This window comes from Aedes albopictus, chromosome 2 (genome assembly GCF_035046485.1).
Source record: "Aedes albopictus strain Foshan chromosome 2, AalbF5, whole genome shotgun sequence".
Classification (NCBI taxonomy): domain Eukaryota; kingdom Metazoa; phylum Arthropoda; class Insecta; order Diptera; family Culicidae; genus Aedes; species Aedes albopictus.
Window position 1 is genome coordinate 317025776 of NC_085137.1, and position 22362 is coordinate 317048137.

Below are 22362 nucleotides of genomic sequence, written 5' to 3' on the forward strand. Positions count from 1 at the left end.
TGAAACGAAACCGTAATATGAATAATTGAAATATTCAGAGCTAGATTATGATTTCATAATGTAGTTTTATGATTTCTTTCTAGAAATTTGTAGAGCTAGACATGAAATTAGATTCTGGCTGAAATGCTGTAATGTACTTGTCATTTGGCCCAGAGCGAATGCCTTCAATAGGTCGGCTCCAGAGGCACGTTCTCCTCCATTTGGGAAATTTGTGCCATTTGTGAAATTTGGGTAGTACGCAGATCGCAAGAAACTTCTTGGCCTATCTCGATGCGTGGGAAATTCAGGCAAGGAATTGCCAAGGACTTGGCAAGAAATGAGAAAACGTTGCTTTATTCCGGATCCTAGTACGGAGCTGAAACGAAACGTCAAATCAAATGGGGCTTGTTGTGTTAAATTTCTTGATCATTCCGGTCACGGAAAAATAATGCACTGAACGAAAATTATTTGAGCGATTCCGTTTGAAGTGCATACTTCGCAATAAACATTAACAAGACACATTCCACACACTTCTACACCGCGATTTTTGAACTTTTGAACAAATGCAGACAATTATTTATAATGTTTTAATACTATCCGAAACTGTATCGAGAAAGTAGCAAATTTCTTGGCGATCAGCCAAAATTTGTTACTTTCGCAATGGTGTCTCGTTACGATGTATTTGTTGATTTCTTTCAAAGTAAAAAAAAAACTATTCTCAATTTGAGAGCATAAATTAAATCTTCCATTCAAATCTGATCGTTTGATATGCTGGTTAGCATGTATTTAATAACATTCGCGCAAAACGTAACGCGTGGAATGTGTCTAAAGAACGTTTGAGGGGATGCAGATGCAAAAGGGGTGTAAGAGACCTTTTTGTCGAATTTGAGATGAGTATACCAAAAAGCTTTTCAGAATCGTTTTGAGATTTTTTTATCTTGTTTAGGAAAACAATAATAAAGCGGAGAATATTGGGTTGATTTTGAAACTCCATACACTTTTTATGGGATGAAAATTTGGTGGGAAAGTTTGAGCCTCATTTACTGAAAAGCGGGTTTTTGTCACTTACACCCCTTTGCTTCCAACTCCCTCATTCATAATTAATAAGACATGAATTAATTCGATCAGATTTATGATAATTTACACAATTATAACGATTTTTCTCGTCGTTTCATAATGTTTACCTTTTGAAATTAGCATGTTCAGTAGTCTGAGTGTAGCATTAAAAATGTGCATTTAATTCTATTATTTAATGCAAGTATGCACGGCGGCGCATTGTTTAAACTGTTCGCCCCTATCGCGTTGCAGCTCAGTTCAAATCATCTTTTGCTCCCAACCAGTCGACAATTAACACGCGCCCATCCGAAATGGCTGATCTACTTCAGGGTCAAAGTGCTGTGATTACCGGTGGTGCTAGAGGAATTGGCTTTGGCATAGCCGAGGAACTGCTCAGAAGTGGAGTTTCGGTTCGGAGAATGAATGGTTTTTAATCGAGGGAATAGTGTGGTTTGAAATATGATTATTTTCCGTAGAAAGTTCTTATTTTGGATCTTGGCGAACATCTGGAAGAGACGAAGAAAATGGATCTGATGACTTTCAATCCGAAAGCGAGAGTATTCTACAGTCAGTGCGATATTACCGACAAGCAACAGCTGGAGAAGGTCCTTCGAAAGGATGCTGTTCAGTGGCTGGGATCGATCGATATTGTTGTGAATTGTGCGGGAGTTATCGATGAGTGTAATCCAGAAAGATGTATTGGAACAAATTTGGTATGACATTTGATCGATTGCACTAGTTTACAAAATAAAATGCGACTCGTGAATTTCTATCAACGATCAAAAATTGGCTCCTGATTTCGGAATCTTTCTCTATTTTTTTTTATAGTGTAACATTTTTTGAGATATTACTGAAAATTAACCCTCTAATACCCAACCCCGCCTCTAGACGGGGTATAGTTTGAGCATTTTTGTAATTTTTGTTTCGTGGAAGATCAATTTTTTTATATTTTTGGCTGAAATTTAGGACTGTTTTGTATATCTCAAAATGGTTTTTGACGTATTTAAAATCGTATTTACATTTTTTAAAAATTATTGAAAAAATTATGTTTTAGTCACCTTTTAGAAGTCATTGTTTATTCAATATAAAAATCGCTACAATTAACATATTTTAATTTTTTCCCAAATCATTCTATCCTAGTTTAATAGTTTAAGGGAATCGAACACACTCTAAAATTATTTTCCTTAAAATTACACGGAAAATAAAATTTAAAAAAAAAATAAAAATAAAATAAAAATATTTCAACAATAATCTTAAAATCTCAAAATGTTTTCATCTCAAAAAATCCGTAGCCCAAATAGGCTACCGCATTACCCCGCTAATATGACACCGACTGTTGTCGAATAACCGGGGTAAACTTTTAATTCGACAAACTGGTCTCCCTACACCACCTTGCTCATTGAAATTTGGCAACTCTATTTTTGTTTTTGTTTTGATTTCCGGATTTGTTATGAAACATAATTTCAACCGATATTGCGGTGGAGCGAATGAAAAGCTCGTTCTCTCTACGATTATTGTCATCCTCAGTTCGTTCCGGTTGGTCTCCAGCAGGTTTGGGTGTCGAATAGCACCAAATCAGAGCTTCCGGAATTACCGGCTGCAAAAGGAGCTGCTGCGGATGCGAGTATAAGCGCAATATAAAACTGTTTTACATTTACAGTGTACATCGCTGTGACATTTGAACACTTTTTATTTGGACAAATGTCGAATAAGCGGGGTACGAATTAAAAAGTGTCGTATTAAAACGTGTCGAACCAGCGGGGTAAGACGGTACCAGGAAAAATATAAAAGTGTGGGGATTTTCAAAAATAAAAAAGATAAAAATCAAAAACTGGAATTCACGAAATCGAGAATTAAAAAGAATCATCTTCCAAAACATGTTAAAATCGATTTTAGATGACGAAAAATGATATTTAGATCAAAATCAAAAATTTGGGTATTAGAGGGTTAATTTTTACACGGTTTTACAAATTTGAACTTCACTAAAATTCAAATATTTTGAGTTGTAATGAACCAATTTTAAATCATTCTGAATTGAAAGCTGACAACACAGCTTTCGATCACATGAATGCAGGTTTTGTATCAGATTGATGAAATTTGTGTTATTGGTGAGCTCATGGCACAATTATCTAAAATTTTAGCAAAATCATCAACATTTCAAAAGGGAGTCACTGCTTTTTCAAACAAAACCTACTTCCACAGCTGCGGAACGCATTTTATTGCTTCCACGCAATCAACCGCCACGATGAGATATTAGTATTAGAGATCAGTATTAGAATCTAAGTAGTGGGAAATATAAAATACATAATGTTGCATATGTTTGAAAGAAGTTGATGTAGAGCATTTCCAGCTCAACGCACGAATCGCGTAGCCTCGACCTTATTCAATTCAAATAAAATTCAAAATTTAAATTAAATAAAATTCAAATAATTTCTGTTAGGTCAAATGTGTTGAAAATTATAAAAAAAAACAAACTAAGTTATCTACAGTAAAGATTTATAGTTACCTGGCAGCTTATTATTTTTTAAATCATTGAAAATTATTACAAAGTTTTCATGTTATAGGGGGATTAGGGGCATAATGCACACCCTAAGCAAATGAGTACGTTAGGCCTGTATAACAGAGAAAAACTTAACATATTATAAGTTGGCTTACAACTTTAACTTGTTTCCTACGTAATTCAATCATTTATAGCTTGTAGAATGTCTTTATTGTGTCGAAATAATGAATTGTAGACCGTGTGTTTTTTAGGGCTGGCAGAAAAGGTACGGGGCGAAACGGACGCCCATCGGGGCATAATGGACACCCCTGTGTATTTTATGCTTATTCTTTGATTACATCGACCAGTTAAGTAATTGGGTTTTTAAATTAACAAAAAATCAATGATTTTCTATTTTTAAACAAAAGAGCACCTTTTTCTGAGCCGCTATGATTTTTTTCAGATTTTTAGAACTTTATTTTGGTATCTAAAATCAATTTCAAAGAGATTTTTTGAAATCACCTTTTGACAGCTGGGCAACTGCTTGACAGCTCCGCTCAGTACAAAATGCAACGAGGGGTGATTCGACAAATCGCTCCCATACAAATTTCAAATTGATTTTTAAATAGGTTCCCGGGTATCAAAATTGATGAAAATTTGGATTTCGGCTCAGTTTGGCATGCAGATTCAGAATATTGAATTATCTCAACACCACTAAAGAAGCCAATTTGCCAATGGAGATCAATACCACAGGTATAATCCAGTAACAAATTTTGAAAACGACGTATAATCAATTGTGTAACATTGATTATACGTCGTTTTCAAAATTTGTTACTGAATCCATCTTAGACGAGTTTACATAACATCAAAGATAATCATAATTTTTAATCGGATTGAATTTTTCCAAACTCTCTTAAACACCTAACAGTATGCAATGGACGTACATCCATTCGTAATTGCCAGTGTTCATTTCGCCCCGAATCGACTACAACATTAAAATTGCTATTTTGAGTAAATTCTGATCAAAAATAAAATACTTCTTCCATTGCTAAATCTGCACATACATGTAGATAGGGTAACAATTCATTTGTTTTTAGGGTGGACACACTCAAACACTCGTAATACCTTATTTGCTGCTCCTTCGAAATTATAAGAATTTCACCATATGAAAAACATTTTTCAATTTCAATGATATTTTGGTTATTTTGAAGGACTATAAGTGAAACTTACGCAAAATAGCACATCTACTTGTTCCTTTACACTTATGCATTCGAAGTTTAACAAAAAAGTCAACGGTTTCGGCAAAAACAGGGATATCCATTACGCCCCGGGTGTCCATTATGCCCCTAATCCCCCTAACTAAAAGATGATGTTACTGTACATTGTTACATATATCAAATGATATAGACAAATATGTTTATAATACATTGCATTCAATATTATGTCTTCATCATCGACTTTTTTCCGAAGCACTCTGCGGGCCACATTCACCAGCTCTGAGGGCCGCATGCGACCCGCGGGCCGCAGTTTGAGCAGCACTGGCCTAGAACATCTTGGATAATTACTTCTCTACAGAACTGTGGTCCATGAAACTGTAGGATGTTACATCGTATTAGTAGTGAAACAAAATCTATTGATTGCGCTTGTAGGGCTTGAGACCTTTACTCGCGGAAGGTCTTGGATGACCTAGAACATCTTTGGAATACAGTGATGTAAACAACAGTTGATTGATTGCGCTTGTAGATTTGAAGACGCTTACTCACGAAAGTGCTTGTATAACCTAAGTTATTGGGCAACCTAGAACTATTTTAAATTAGTTTTTGACAGAACTATACTCTAGGAACCATATTCAGGAAAACCCCATTTAATGACTTTTAGCCCCCATGTTCTACCAAGTGTCAGGCCATTCGGCCGAAGGTCATTAGGCCGAAGGCCATTCGGCCGAAAGACATTAGGCCGAATGGTCATTGGGTCTTATTTTTACGTTTTTACGTTTTACGTATTGTGATGTTCTCATAACCTTTCGTAGAATAACGCAGCAATAACAATTTTAGGTATTAGAGCACATGTTGTTCTTCGCATGGTATTTGTAAGGTATGCCCTTCTGCTCGGGTACACTTCCCCGTAAATTTCCTTTCATTTTTAGGAAGAGTTCCCTTCTGAACACTTAGTGCAAGAGAAAGTTGAAAACCCGTGTGAATTCGCGAATTTGTGTAAAAAAAAAGACCTTAATGCATCTCTTAATCAGTCACATAATTTAGTACTTAAGTCCGTTATGCATTGCACTAAAATGTTGTAGCTTTCACTTGGTGCTAAGAGAACCCAAATCGCTTGACAAACGTTCAGAAATTTATTATGATACAGTTTGTCAAGAAGCTTTCAAAAAGTTGTATTACTCACAATCAGCTGTTTTTCGAAAAAGGGGGTTCTAGGGTTTTGGCACTAGTGTGTTACACCGGTTTTGGGTATGGCTCACTGATAAAACTATTGATCAAGTAGTATGAGTGTTAGAGAGAGAATCTGAAATGTTCATTATTGTATTCTCATCAGCTCACGGTGTGCAAATCACTCACAGAGTATACTCTGTGAGTGATTTGCACACCGTGAGAATTTCTCTGTTTACAGTTTTTTGATGGAAGAGAGAAGGTAACTGTATGCCGTACTCAATCCATCAGTGTCGGTAGCGTCGGTACGCTGGTTTACAGTATACAGTATATATTCCACGTATATGGCACATCTCCATCAGTGTGGGAAAAGATTGGTTTCTAGATGAACATTTGAAAAGGGCCTATCTGCTTTTTGTAAACAAACATGTTTCTGTCTCTGTAGGACCCATCTGCATCCACCCACGCACATCAACACCCTTAACATATAGCTTGAAGAACACTCTTTCTGATAAGGGTGTTGATGTGCGTGGGTGGATGCAGATGGGTCCTACAGATACAGAAACATGTTTGTTTACGCAAAGCAGATATGCCCTTTTAAATGTTCGTCGAGATTTTTGTAGGAGATGTCGACGATCTTCGGGTTGTTGATATCGAACCAGTGTTGGTGGGATATACAATGATCCATAAGGGCAGTTTTCTCTTTTTTCTGTTCGGGTGAGCCACTGCGACCAGTATTTAGATCTTTTATGGCATTACCTTAGTATTTAGTGCATGTCGTACTACTCCATTGTCATTGTGAGGCAATGAAGCATCGATTTCTGTACAGTTCCTGTTTTGTTATCCCAGTGGTGCAAGCAATCGATTGCGATGAAAAGATCCCGTTATCATAGAGATTTAAATCCCAGTGAAAGAGCGCCCCTAATCAAACACAATCTATTTGAATTCTGAGAAAAACAGAACGGGGGTACTGATATTTATCCATGCATCGGAACTCTAGTTCCATCCTTGTCTTGCTTCTAGTTTAGTCCCAGGACAACAAAGAAAAACCCGGGACTTTAGGCTAGTTGCAAAACTCTGTCAAATTAGATAATGTGTTCTACAATAAGAATGCACGTGCGTCCTTGAATTACCAGAACTTAACAATCCTTGATGGTACGTAGTTAGACACGTAAAGCATGTTTGTTTTCCTAACATCAAGTGTAGTCTCGGGTGGGCAAAGTCCGATTCTTTAACTATCAGCAAGGCAGAATAAATGCAATTTTAGAAACTGTGACCAGTAACAAGGACTTTGTACCATGAATCCTTATTACAAAACACATTACCCCAACTTGACAAACCGGATGTCACTAGGGTTCGTAACCGTAACCGTAACACAACACATAAAGGCGATCTATCTACGTTACGGGCTCCGTTAAAGATCGAGCATATTTTAAACCCCCTCAACCATTCATCCATCAGCACGGGTCGCCTGACACCTTGGATTGGGGTTCCCTGTTTAGTGGACTTTTACCCCCGGAACAGGTGGTCCGTAGTGTTATTCTTAGCCAATTGAGACAACCGCTACCGACACTACACAGCTATCTAGGCTGATCGGGAAAAGAAGTCAACATTGATGGTTAACTTCTAAATGAGCCCGTTCAGCCACCAGTTTTCTCTTTTAACTGCTGTATGCTGAGATGCTAAGAAGTGATGTGACTAATGTCCCGAGCAGAAGAAAATAACAAGTGAATAACATATCAAGGTATTTATCTTAAGGACAGACTTGTTAGAATCCCAAAATGGCCGCCACAATGGCCGACTTTGGTACCTAATCACGATTTCGAGGGCACAAATCTCTGCGTAAACAAAACCAGCGCACCTGATCTTCTTATTTTAAGCGTATTACGAGTGAGCAAGAATAGAATAATGAAATGCACTGTTGTGTGAATCTTGTTTCTTGAGATTTGTGCGTTTGAAATTCTGATGCACTGTTGAAGCGGGATTTCAAGACGTTTGTCTTAAAATAATACCATACCTTGATATGCCCTTCATTAGGTGGTAATAAGAGGCAAAATAACAAAGACGAATACCAAAATTTGGTATAAATAACACCTAGAAAATAACAAGTCTTGTTATTTCAATAATAAATACATACCTAAAATTTCAATTGCTGTATTTGTTATTCCAAAGTTTTGAAATAACAAACTCACAACATTTCTTGTTATTAAATATTTCATATCTTCGATGACTTCTACATCAGCAAATCTTGTTCTTCGCTTATTTTCACTGCTAAACTAGCAAATACTACATCAATACCAAACTCTGCTCAAATGGCTCAAATACCTCCAACTGTTATTGCAGCGTACAATAACGCTGCAATAACAATTTTAGGTATTAGAGCACATGTTGCTCTTCGCATGGTATTTGGAAGGTATGCCCTTCTGCTCGGGGTATCTCCCATTTAGCGATGCCCGTTGTGAACAGAGATCAACCCTTTAGCTACCGACTTTTTATATTTTGTAAAAATATAATATCGTCTTAATATCGAGTAAGTTTATGATTTACACAAAAACCAAAATTTTGTAAATTAATTATATAAATTTTAGGCTCTGAAGAAGGCCCGGGTCGAAACGTAGGCGAAAGTAAAAAAGTAGTCGACGCAAAATTTATGACTGAGAAGCCGAAACCCACGTGATTTAAATATTTTAAAATTCGGTTTTTTGCTACCATTACCATTCTTCTACAAGATATCATTCCTAAGTGGAGAATTAACTTAGTGTTAAAATACACTAAATAAAAATAACAAAAAAGAGTCACTATACAGGTCAGGTCTTTTTTTACTCGTTTTTTTTTACGCGGCCGCGTAAATGAAAACTTCATACAAGGGGAAGCGGACCTGGTGTGGCGGTTAGAACACGTGACCACCACGCCGAGAACCTGGGATCGAATCCCACTCCCGACATACTCGCAAAATGTGAGTTCTACCTTCGGAAGGGAAGTAAAAATGTAAGTCCCGAGATAAACTAGGGCTTAAAATCTCGTTAATACAGATAAAAAAAACTTCATACAAAAGAAATTTTCATCGTCTTATTTTTGCATGATTCGTCGAGAAATGGCGAGACTTTTTTACGCGGTTTTTGAAATTTGAACAGAGTTTTTTTTACGCGGTACGGGTACGTATCCCTCGCGTAAAAAACCTAACTGTATATACAGATTTACTAACATTAGTACAGATTGCGTTTTATATGAAATACAGTTTTTTCTTCATTTTCATTTCATTTTGCAGCAGTTGGTGGGGCAATAAGAGCGCAAGTCAATCCAATGCCAAAGATCAAGGAGGGGTAATGGCCGTAATAGTCCGTGCGGACCACATGAACACCATCGGAAGGGTAATGGTATAGGTTGGGGAAAGGTATTGGACTAGACTTGAGACGCAATAATGCAAATACGATAGAAAGTGTGAAATTGGTTTCTGTAGTAAGGTTCATGTTGTATGTTAGGTCCTTGTCAGTTTGTCAGTTAGTTGCCTTAGATTCCCAAACTTAAGTAGCGTTACTGTTCTGCCCCATATCAAATATGTAGTCTCTACTCTATTGAAGTGTTATATTAAGTTGTTATGTTCATTATGTCAGTAATTGCTGGACATAATGTTTTTGCGTCATTTATTGCAGAATATTATTTAAGATAAGTAGTAATTTTCGTCCAAAATGTCCAGACTAATTGGTCTCATTGATAACGCATTAATCATTTACACCTAACAGGATTCACTCCTAGATCCTGGCAATATACGGCTAAATCTTCGAATTGTTCTGTCAGTCCTACTAGTTTTTATTGTAGAAAACATGCACTCCCTCACTTTTCATATAATACCAACATTTAAAAACGTTAAATTATCTTCCTTGTCATATATAAGTAATGTTGTCCAGCTTAGTCAAAGAAGTAGGTAATTAGTTTTCGTCGAGTCGAGACGCATTGACGTCAACAAAGCATTTTAAGTTATTGATCACGCGTTAGCTTCGGAACTAAAGCAAAATTAAGTGTTGCAACTCGCGCCGGGAGTTAGTATGGACTTGAAAATATCAATGCTATTCGGCTGCAAAAATCGACGAGATAAAAAAGTTCCACAAATTTGCAAAAAAAGAGAATTAGAGCTTTTGAAAAGAAGAAAACTACTTGAAAACTAGTTATTCGTTCGTAACGTTAGTTATTCGCGTAACGTTAGTTAAATTTTCATTTACAATGCGAAAAACCGAAGTACAATTTCCCATCCACTTAGTTTTCTGATAAATTCTTGTTTCCCGCCGTATGTTAGTTATTTACCTTTGCACGCTTAGAATTCAGGTTCCATGGAGAGTATTTTACATTTGTTTACTTACATATGTCGATGATACTTCCCCCATAAATTCTGGAGCAACATTTGAAAAGGGCCCAAGAGGTCTTGTGTCTTTTTTCTAAAACGCTCCGTAGGGCATAACAGCAGCCCGCCCACGCAAATGAACACCGTTATCCGAAAGATCGATGTTTGCTCTATCTGATAACGGTCTTAGTTTTTGTAAATAAGCTGAGGGGGGCTCAGGAGCGACGTGTGAAGTCATTGTTTACCAATGCTTGTATGCCCTTTTCAAATGTTGCTCCAGAATTGTGTTTGTTAGCTTCTGGTTGTCTTTCGAAGATCATCCATATGTTAATCTGAAAAAGCTTGTGCTCATGCACCGTTCATGTTCCGCAAGGATCCGAACCATGCAACAAAGAAGAAAAAATTGATTAGTGATTTTTATGTGTATAGTGTTTGTGTTACGATGGAAGGTGATTCACACAAGAACGCTTATCGGATGGCACTTTATCCGATGAAGTCAATCGAAGTATGATTCCCCTTCCTTTGCTTAAATCCGCCACCCAAAGCACGCACCTAGTCGGCCATTGAGGAAGCCGTTGGCTATTAGATCGAATTATCCAGGGACATAAGTGGCTTTGATGGGCACTCCTGTCGCACCCATTAATCTAATGTTGTTATATCAGAAAAAAAATACAATAAAGTAATATATAAATATGTTCTAACAACACTAGCAACAATTGAAACAAGAGGGCCCTCAGAAGACACTCTTCCCTAGACAATATTGATCCCAAGCCCATATATATATATCTGTGTGCTACGTTAGTCAAGGACGAAGTAGTCAGTTTTTGTCGATTTCGTCAAGTATGCGTCTTAAGTCTTAAGTCTTGAGTCTTGATCACCCGTTGGCTTCGAATCTATAAGCAAGCACTATTAAATGCTGCACGTTCGCACTATTGGTTTCGGTTTCTTAGTTATTTCAGATTGATATGGCAAGAAAACATTATTAATCATTCATTAGACATTCAAAAATTATTAGGGTAACTCACAAAACAACTATCACATATAAAAATATTGATATTGAACATTTAGATGAATATTAATCACAAGTAAATACAATGTCAGCACTGTGAATGAGCAATTTGAATACACGAGATACTACTATTTGTTGCATATTTGAATTGATTGTTAAAATTAACCGAATAGTGGAAAGCCCAGACAACAATTCCAAGTCTGCTGACTCCAGAAAGATCCCACGATTCGTCACAAAGCACAAATGTTTTCATTATGATTCACAACGACTCTAGCAAATCTTCCCGACTCAACCGACTGGAATTGTTTTCTGAGTATAGAAACTACTGAGCCCTAGCAGGTCCCTCCTGTTTATCGAGCATTTCTGATAAATCAGCCGTACTCCATCTGTAGCAGCCGGTTCGCAATGAACCGTTGGAGGCGCATTAAAGTGTTAAAGGTGATATTTTCATTACAAGAATTATAATTAACGTCCTTCACTTTAATACCGTCAAACCCTGTGATCTTGGCTAGGGTATATGAAATACAGTTTTTTCTTGCGGATTTTGTGTAAGGTAAATATTTTCAGAAAGAGCCATGCATATTTTTCAAAAAATCATCAGACATCCCTGTTTTTTTTTTACTTTTTTTGCGAGCACAATTTCAAAATCAGCGCATGATTATGTATGATTTTTTTTCGATCGTTATTGATAGAGCTTGATAGAAATTCATAACTTCCGTTCTACTTTGTAAACTTGTGTTATAGTTTCCATAGAGCGTTAAATTTTCCTTAACAAATTGTTTTTTCTACTGTTCCAGACGGCTCTGATAAATTGCTCCATGATAGCACTGGATCTAATGACTAAGGAAAAGCAAGGTCGTGGAGGAACCATCGTAAACATATCGTCGGTGGCCGGTTTACAAGGCGTGCCGTGCTTGGCAGTTTACTGCGCTTCTAAAAGCGGTGTAATCGGATTCACACGCTCTGTCGGGGTAAGTTGGAAGCATCAGGGGTCGTTCCAGTCCGTTGTTGAAATAACTTGTCGCTATTTTAGGTAGAGCCGGTGTTCCAGCTGACAGGAGTCAAAATGGTGGCAATATGTCCGGGGGCCACCGAAACGGGCATGTATCATGATTCGACGGAAATAGAATGCTCTTTCCCCACTCTGAAAACGATCATTGACCAAATGGTACAAACAATGCCTCTTCAAAAGTAGGTATCGATCTAAACTTGCTAATGCTATACAAACTGACAAATGGTCTTTCTCTTCATTTTTTTTTCAGGCCAACGGCCGTAGGGAAAGCCGTAGTTAAAACAATAACCGAAGGAAAAACGGGATCAGTTTGGATTTCAGCGAACGATTTTGTTACCGAAGTGGAACTTGACTCTAATAAATATCTTTGAATGGTGTTATTTTATATTTGAGGCCGTTTGTGTTAACCAAAACAATCTAATTTGTTGTCGACGATTTCCCAGAAAAAGCATAAAATATAATTAAATTATCATTTTAACATTTTTTGAATAAATTTTTTGGTTTAACGTATAACAAATATTCATAGCATGTAATCAAGTACACTCATTGCACAATTATGGGTCACTCAAGGAACAATCATTTCATAATATGAATCGTTTTTCATACAAAAATAACACTTTCATTATTTTTATTTTATATTCTCTTCATGGAAACTCCTTTTTATTGTTTTATATACAAATCTGCTTGTACAATTAACTTTAGGCGGTGAAAATTGCTGAAATGTTGGTGAATAATGAAAACCACAATTATGGGTCAAAATTGGCTGTGTAACAATTATGGGTCAATTTGTTGCCTACGCTCAGCGAAAAAAACTAGCGAAATTCATCGAAATACCTTATGAAAATTTGCTATAACTAATTCTTATGGATGACATAAGAATACCTTATGAAAATTGATCGTGCTTACTATGACAAATTTCATAAGATAGACTTATGAAAAGAACAAGAACATCTTAAAATGATGCAGACTGGATTCGATCCATGAACGTCGGGATCACCGAGCCCGTGTTTTATCCACACGGCTACCGACGCTTGAGAATACCATGTTGCTAAACATGAATAAAAGCCAAGCTGTGAGACGTTTTTATGTCATAGACAGACCTTATGAAATTCATCCGAATCATTATGAATTATTTAAAGGCCATTTCATAAGTTGGGCCTTATGGCCATCTTAAGGTTATTTGGCTGAGTGTATTATGGGTCACTCAAGAGGAATCGGCTCAACAATAATGTTTTGTCGATTTTTTTCACTGATTGATCAGTTATTCTCGATAGATCAACTATAGTAGAATCTAAAACTGGTCTCAAACCTCTTAACGAAGCGTGTTTTCACAATTTGGAATCAATTTTTCAAAATTGGGACAAAATCTCTAACACAACCATTGATAAACGCCTAAAAGTATGCAATGCCCATGTACGCAGAACTGTCAATATTATGCTGCACAAAAAGTGACCCATAATTGTGTGATTTTCGGTGTTCCTTGGCACAATAATGAGTCACTTAAATTTTGCCTGAAATAAGCTTTGATTAGCTGCAGTCGCATGAATTTCTACATTTAGAACGTAAATTATACCTTTGTTCTGGTGATGATAACATTTCGCTCTTGAAAATCACTAAAGCTCGCCTTTACAGAGCTTACGAAAGCAGCGCACGCACTTTCTGATGTTCACAATCGAAGCGTTACTTTGACAGGTGGTTTTACGCCGAGCAAAAAATTACTGAAAATATGTATGTTTTGACGTATAAGCCCGTGTGCGATACGTATAGTGACACAAAACAAATCAACTCATGCACGAAAAACGATAATGGCTACCAAAAGCTTGCAATTAATTAGTATTTATCTATTAAAGTGGAAAGTGACTAATAATTGCGTGTGACCCATAATTGTGCAATGAGTGTATAGCTGATAGCAAGAAATAAAAGAAGAAGTAAGTTTGTAATTAAGTATACAGTCAAGTCTCCTATTAGACGATGCCATCCATTTTACGCCCACCGCAAATTTGCAGCTGTTTTTATCCAATTCGGCTGATTTTTTCAGAGCAGTTAGTGCTTACTAGACTCATCACATATGTACAAAAACTGAACTAATTTGGTTAGAAGACCGTCTGGAAAACGCGGTGAGCGTAAAGTGGGCGGCAGCGTCTAACAGGAGACCCGACTGTACTTATGTGTGGAGTGGACCTGGTGTAATGGTTAAAGCACGTGACTAGCACGCCGAGGACTTGGGATAAAATCCAATTTCCTGCAAATTCACAAAAGGTAAGTAAGTAAGTAAGTAAGTAAGTAAGTAAGTAAGTAAGTAAGTAAGTAAGTAAGTAAGTAAGTAAGTAAGTAAGTAAGTAAGTAAGTAAGTAAGTAAGTAAGTAAGTAAGTAAGTAAGTAAGTAAGTAAGTAAGTAAGTAAGTAAGTAAGTAAGTAAGTAAGTAAGTAAGTAAGTAAGTAAGTAAGTAAGTAAGTAAGTAAGTAAGTAAGTAAGTAAGTAAGTAAGTAAGTAAGTAAGTAAGTAAGTAAGTAAGTAAGTAAGTAAGTAAGTAAGTAAGTAAGTAAGTAAGTAAGTAAGTAAGTAAGTAAGTAAGTAAGTAAGTAAGTAAGTAAGTAAGTAAGTAAGTAAGTAAGTAAGTAAGTAAGTAAGTAAGTAAGTAAGTAAGTAAGTAAGTAAGTAAGTAAGTAAGTAAGTAAGTAAGTAAGTAAGTAAGTAAGTAAGTAAGTAAGTAAGTAAGTAAGTAAGTAAGTAAGTAAGTAAGTAAGTAAGTAAGTAAGTAAGTAAGTAAGTAAGTAAGTAAGTAAGTAAGTAAGTAAGTAAGTAAGTAAGTAAGTAAGTAAGTAAGTAAGTAAGTAAGTAAGTAAGTAAGTAAGTAAGTAAGTAAGTAAGTAAGTAAGTAAGTAAGTAAGTAAGTAAGTAAGTAAGTAAGTAAGTAAGTAAGTAAGTAAGTAAGTAAGTAAGTAAGTAAGTAAGTAAGTAAGTAAGTAAGTAAGTAAGTAAGTAAGTAAGTAAGTAAGTAAGTAAGTAAGTAAGTAAGTAAGTAAGTAAGTAAGTAAGTAAGTAAGTAAGTAAGTAAGTAAGTAAGTAAGTAAGTAAGTAAGTAAGTAAGTAAGTAAGTAAGTAAGTAAGTAAGTAAGTAAGTAAGTAAGTAAGTAAGTAAGTAAGTAAGTAAGTAAGTAAGTAAGTAAGTAAGTAAGTAAGTAAGTAAGTAAGTAAGTAAGTAAGTAAGTAAGTAAGTAAGTAAGTAAGTAAGTAAGTAAGTAAGTAAGTAAGTAAGTAAGTAAGTAAGTAAGTAAGTAAGTAAGTAAGTAAGTAAGTAAGTAAGTAAGTAAGTAAGTAAGTAAGTAAGTAAGTAAGTAAGTAAGTAAGTAAGTAAGTAAGTAAGTAAGTAAGTAAGTAAGTAAGTAAGTAAGTAAGTAAGTAAGTAAGTAAGTAAGTAAGTAAGTAAGTAAGTAAGTAAGTAAGTAAGTAAGTAAGTAAGTAAGTAAGTAAGTAAGTAAGTAAGTAAGTAAGTAAGTAAGTAAGTAAGTAAGTAAGTAAGTAAGTAAGTAAGTAAGTAAGTAAGTAAGTAAGTAAGTAAGTAAGTAAGTAAGTAAGTAAGTAAGTAAGTAAGTAAGTAAGTAAGTAAGTAAGTAAGTAAGTAAGTAAGTAAGTAAGTAAGTAAGTAAGTAAGTAAGTAAGTAAGTAAGTAAGTAAGTAAGTAAGTAAGTAAGTAAGTAAGTAAGTAAGTAAGTAAGTAAGTAAGTAAGTAAGTAAGTAAGTAAGTAAGTAAGTAAGTAAGTAAGTAAGTAAGTAAGTAAGTAAGTAAGTAAGTAAGTAAGTAAGTAAGTAAGTAAGTAAGTAAGTAAGTAAGTAAGTAAGTAAGTAAGTAAGTAAGTAAGTAAGTAAGTAAGTAAGTAAGTAAGTAAGTAAGTAAGTAAGTAAGTAAGTAAGTAAGTAAGTAAGTAAGTAAGTAAGTAAGTAAGTAAGTAAGTAAGTAAGTAAGTAAGTAAGTAAGTAAGTAAGTAAGTAAGTAAGTAAGTAAGTAAGTAAGTAAGTAAGTAAGTAAGTAAGTAAGTAAGTAAGTAAGTAAGTAAGTAAGTAAGTAAGTAAGTAAGTAAGTAAGTAAGTAAGTAAGTAAGTAAGTAAGTAAGTAAGTAAGTAAGTAAGTAAGTAAGTAAGTAAGTAAGTAAGTAAGTAAGTAAGTAAGTAAGTAAGTAAGTAAGTAAAAGTAAGTAAGTAAGTAAGTAAGTAAGTAAGTAAGTAAGTAAGTAAGTAAGTAAGTAAGTAAGTAAGTAAGTAAGTAAGTAAGTAAGTAAGTAAGTAAGTAAGTAAGTAAGTAAGTAAGTAAGTAAGTAAGTAAGTAAGTAAGTAAGTAAGTAAGTAAGTAAGTAAGTAAGTAAGTAAGTAAGTAAGTAAGTAAGTAAGTAAGTAAGTAAGTAAGTAAGTAAGTAAGTAAGTAAGTAAGTAAGTAAGTAAGTAAGTAAGTAAGTAAGTAAGTAAGTAAGTAAGTAAGTAAGTAAGTAAGTAAGTAAGTAAGTAAGTAAGTAAGTAAGTAAGTAAGTAAGTAAGTAAGTAAGTAAGTAAGTAAGTAAGTAAGTAAGTAAGTAAGTAAGTAAGTAAGTAAGTAAGTAAGTAAGTAAGTAAGTAAGTAAGTAAGTAAGTAAGTAAGTAAGTAAGTAAGTAAGTAAGTAAGTAAGTAAGTAAGTAAGTAAGTAAGTAAGTAAGTAAGTAAGTAAGTAAGTAAGTAAGTAAGTAAGTAAGTAAGTAAGTAAGTAAGTAAGTAAGTAAGTAAGTAAGTAAGTAAGTAAGTAAGTAAGTAAGTAAGTAAGTAAGTAAGTAAGTAAGTAAGTAAGTAAGTAAGTAAGTAAGTAAGTAAGTAAGTAAGTAAGTAAGTAAGTAAGTAAGTAAGTAAGTAAGTAAGTAAGTAAGTAAGTAAGTAAGTAAGTAAGTAAGTAAGTAAGTAAGTAAGTAAGTAAGTAAGTAAGTAAGTAAGTAAGTAAGTAAGTAAGTAAGTAAGTAAGTAAGTAAGTAAGTAAGTAAGTAAGTAAGTAAGTAAGTAAGTAAGTAAGTAAGTAAGTAAGTAAGTAAGTAAGTAAGTAAGTAAGTAAGTAAGTAAGTAAGTAAGTAAGTAAGTAAGTAAGTAAGTAAGTAAGTAAGTAAGTAAGTAAGTAAGTAAGTAAGTAAGTAAGTAAGTAAGTAAGTAAGTAAGTAAGTAAGTAAGTAAGTAAGTAAGTAAGTAAGTAAGTAAGTAAGTAAGTAAGTAAGTAAGTAAGTAAGTAAGTAAGTAAGTAAGTAAGTAAGTAAGTAAGTAAGTAAGTAAGTAAGTAAGTAAGTAAGTAAGTAAGTAAGTAAGTAAGTAAGTAAGTAAGTAAGTAAGTAAGTAAGTAAGTAAGTAAGTAAGTAAGTAAGTAAGTAAGTAAGTAAGTAAGTAAGTAAGTAAGTAAGTAAGTAAGTAAGTAAGTAAGTAAGTAAGTAAGTAAGTAAGTAAGTAAGTAAGTAAGTAAGTAAGTAAGTAAGTAAGTAAGTAAGTAAGTAAGTAAGTAAGTAAGTAAGTAAGTAAGTAAGTAAGTAAGTAAGTAAGTAAGTAAGTAAGTAAGTAAGTAAGTAAGTAAGTAAGTAAGTAAGTAAGTAAGTAAGTAAGTAAGTAAGTAAGTAAGTAAGTAAGTAAGTAAGTAAGTAAGTAAGTAAGTAAGTAAGTAAGTAAGTAAGTAAGTAAGTAAGTAAGTAAGTAAGTAAGTAAGTAAGTAAGTAAGTAAGTAAGTAAGTAAGTAAGTAAGTAAGTAAGTAAGTAAGTAAGTAAGTAAGTAAGTAAGTAAGTAAGTAAGTAAGTAAGTAAGTAAGTAAGTAAGTAAGTAAGTAAGTAAGTAAGTAAGTAAGTAAGTAAGTAAGTAAGTAAGTAAGTAAGTAAGTAAGTAAGTAAGTAAGTAAGTAAGTAAGTAAGTAAGTAAGTAAGTAAGTAAGTAAGTAAGTAAGTAAGTAAGTAAGTAAGTAAGTAAGTAAGTAAGTAAGTAAGTAAGTAAGTAAGTAAGTAAGTAAGTAAGTAAGTAAGTAAGTAAGTAAGTAAGTAAGTAAGTAAGTAAGTAAGTAAGTAAGTAAGTAAGTAAGTAAGTAAGTAAGTAAGTAAGTAAGTAAGTAAGTAAGTAAGTAAGTAAGTAAGTAAGTAAGTAAGTAAGTAAGTAAGTAAGTAAGTAAGTAAGTAAGTAAGTAAGTAAGTAAGTAAGTAAGTAAGTAAGTAAGTAAGTAAGTAAGTAAGTAAGTAAGTAAGTAAGTAAGTAAGTAAGTAAGTAAGTAAGTAAGTAATTAATCAATTCAAAATTGCCTCTTTCACTCAAGTTATACCTTTTGAACACGAATAACGTATCAAAACTCTTACAACTTGTGAAATCGGGTGGTAAAAAGCTAAATTATCTTTTGAAATTGACACATTAACGCCTGAAAGTAGGCAATTCCCTATTAAATAAGCGAGTTCAGCCACATAACATTACATTTTAAACAAAATCTAACAGTTTGTCAACTGATTCTTGTCTGGAATAGTTACATTACATCACAATAAAGGTTTAATAAAAATATTACCACATAAACTTCACATTACCAATAGTAATCGATTGTTTAGTACCAACGGTTTAATCTAAGTAAGAAACACATTGAAAAACCTTAAAAAAAGTAATGTGAGACTAACTTTGTCTAAAACCCGAAAAGTCCCCACTTATATCTAGGCATCCATGAATTGAATGAGATAAGAACTTTATGATCATAACGACTTCTAGAAGTTGCTAGAATGGAATTCCAATCTAGTCTCCAACTGATCAATTTCACTAGCTGATCAATTTGACCCCGGTTTACGGTACTGGAGAATTATGATTCTATGGGTGGCAGCTCATCTTCCTCAGCATCCGTCTATAGTTGTTTGCCAGACAATCATGACATTCCATCAACATGTTCGACATCACTGAGAATATTGTAAGGCAATCTCGCTTCTCGTTACATGGCCGTTGGCCTATATTTTGAAGGCATTCTAGGTACAACTTTGTGTATCTCGTTATAGCAGTCCCACGTTTGGCGTCGTACAACAGCTCAGATACAGAGTTAATAATAATAAAAATCACACTCCATTGAAGTCAAGCAAACCGCCATCTCACCTTTAGTGTTAGATCGCCAGTCAAGAGGAAAACAACACTTGCTGTATCATATCAGTAGATACAAACATGACTCTCGAAGGCAAGGCGGCCGTTGTAATTGGTGGTGCCGGTGGAATTGGTATAGAAATTTGTAAAAAAATACTTTCGAGTGGACTTGCTGTAAGTAGATCTACCTATTTGTGTAAGTTTTTTTTTTCAAATTCACAAATATATTTGATCAATTTTCAGAAACTAGCTATTCTGGATGTAAAAGAACTTCCAATTGAAACCATCAGGGATCAAATTGCAGCTTGCAATACAACGGCGCAGATTGTATCGATGAAGTGTGACATCACAAATAAATCGAACCTGGACGATGCGATCCGTGGCCGAGTGCTGGCACAGTTTGGTTACATTGATTTGCTCGTCAATTCGGCCGGTACAGTGGACGAGCGCGATCCGGAAAGGTTGCTTGCGATCAATGTGGTAAGTCGTGAAATATTGATTTAATTATTGTTAACCTTCCGTCAGTCGCGCTGGTGCTGTGTATAACAATCGAGCTTTTTAAAACTGTTGTACAACATACAACAGTGCGACTATATTTCATCGTTAAATGTGGATCTCAAGTTTTGAAAAATGATGAAAAGAAAGGATTGTTTCAGACAGGTGTTGTAAATAGCTCATTGATGGCATTGGAGCTGATGTCTAAGGAATACCCCGGTGGTAGAGGTGGTACGATAGTGAACATATCTTCCATTGCCGGGTTGGAACCAACGCCGTTCCTGTGCGTATACTCGGCTTCCAAGTTTGCCGTGACCGGTTTCACTAGAAGCATATCTGTAAGTAAGTTATCCCATGTAAATGTGATTTGTAGTGTTAAAACACTTTGTTTTACTTTAGAACGATCTGATCTATAATCGAACGGGTGTGAAGTGCATAACCATTTGTCCAGGAATAACGGATACCACTCTGCTATCAAAGTTCTTCGCAGGACAAGATTTACTGTTTCCTTGGATGAGCAGCGTGGCCAGTTCTGTTAAGAATAACTATCCATCACAGAGGTTAGGAAATGCGGTGGATAATAAATACAAAAAATATGTATATTATTTTATTTATATATTCTTCGCAGCCCAAGCGATGTTGGTGATTGTATCGCAAAAGCCGTTTTGGATGGAGAAAATGGATCCGTGTGGATTGTCAATGGGGGCTCGAGCTACAAAATGGAGATTCCGGCAAATCAATTTGTCAAGCAAAGTTCAACCAATTGATCGGAATGTTTTTTTTTTATTTATTCCCTTCGTTTTTCTTCGTATTCACTTAAAATGAGATGATCTTCTCAAGGTGCCGTTATTAGAAATACATTTAAAGTTTAAAAATTAATAAATTTTACCGATATTCCTATCCAACGAAGGAAACCTTTTATTATTCGAGTTTGTAAGGGCTCTCAAACCAACCGTAACTGCGGCTACTACTTGAGCAAACTTTCCAGCGCTATGATTTTGACTTAGCCATCTTTCCCACACCGGTATGATGGATTTAGCACTAAATTGGTGTCGAAAATAACTTCATTTACTTCCGCTGGCTTTTCTTTGTGTTAAACTTTACGTCGGAAGTAGTGGACTGAATTTCAGTGGTCAATTAACGAATGAATAGATTTATTAGCTTCTCCTGATTTATATTACAGATTATACTGACGTCAGCTCTAGGATACTTAATAGCCTACTTGATGTAACATCGCCAGGGTCGCCTACTTGATTAATCTTCTACAATCGTCCTCGATGGAAGCGATAGAAGAATCTCAGCAGCTTGTTGGAAACGTGAAAGCTTGATGAATGGATCACTAAAATACAGTGGTTTTTCGATTTTGTCACGGTTCTATTTAATCACGCTCCATTATATCACACTCGATTTTAGCACGCTATTTTTTTCGATTATATCACGCTATGATAATCGATACAAATATCGCACAGCACATATTCCAAACTATATAGAATACATGAATCGTCATAAGTAAGATATTTTGCACATTAGTATACGATATGGTGCCATTGGTGACAGACCGGACACAGGATTCGATTATCTAGAGTTACATTCCCATGCTTTGCTCTGCATCGAGTACGGTCTGTATGCGTCAATTCCACGCGTTACATTTTCCATCAGGGATCTCCAGTTAGCCTTTGTGAATAAGGTTATCGATCGCCAATTCAGAGACGGCGGGATTGATTCCCATTCCGGTCGGGAGCTTTTCTAGACTTTCCTATGCATAGTGTATAATTGTACTTGCCCCACAATATACAAATTCATACAATGGCAGGTAAAGAAAGCCCTTCAATTGGTAACTGTGGTAGTACTCAAAGAACACTAAGCTGAAGAGAGGCAGCCCTAGTTCCATTGGGAACGTAGAGTCACAAAGAAGAAGTAGATGAAAAAAGCGTTTTCCGTTAGAAACTTACTTTGATTTTTTTTTTGTATTTTAATTATTATTAACGAGCTTTTCAATCCGGGGCTCGTTCATGTCATGCCGAAGACACCAACTCCCTAAGTAATCAGGATCCTGAGATATATGAGATTGAAATTTCGTTAGTGTCACATCTATTGGTCTGTGATTTATGTGATATCTTTAACCACAGACAAACAGACGTAACACTTCGAACATTTTTCGATTCAAATCATAGTCACGGAAATGTATTCGCCCAATGCTAAAATGACTAAGTTTGGCCGACCATCAACTAGGTGGCGGTAGTGAGCAAACGTCAAACTCGAACAAAAACGATGTGAGCGCCACAGGTGGGTAGTTGGCCAACTATTAAATTTTGAAAAAGATCGTTAAATCGAAGTACGATGGGAATTATCAGAGTGTTACGTCTGTTTGTCTGTGCTTTAACCTTCATCCAGCCAACGTACATTTTCCACCTTCGGAAAAGCACAAAAATGGTCATAACTTTTTTGTTTTTCGATGGATTTCGATGAAATTTTCACAACTTCCCGAAAAACTCTTCTAGTTTTTGATGCCGGGGACAT

The 22362-nt window shown here is 35.0% G+C and overlaps 1 protein-coding gene across 1 annotated transcript; it reads left to right on the plus strand.

The window, feature by feature from the left end:
- The first annotated feature begins 1251 nt into the window (after window positions 1-1251).
- On the plus strand, window positions 1252-20624 carry LOC109412559 (uncharacterized). Its single transcript, XM_062854722.1, has 10 exons — window positions 1252-1445; window positions 1512-1748; window positions 12044-12217; window positions 12280-12437; window positions 12509-12566; window positions 19375-19521; window positions 19591-19827; window positions 20004-20180; window positions 20242-20402; window positions 20471-20624. The coding sequence occupies exons 1-10, from the start codon at window positions 1347-1349 to the stop codon at window positions 20607-20609; spliced, it is 1587 nt and encodes a 528-aa protein (XP_062710706.1). The 5' UTR covers window positions 1252-1346; the 3' UTR covers window positions 20610-20624.
- Window positions 20625-22362: the final 1738 nt, after the last annotated feature.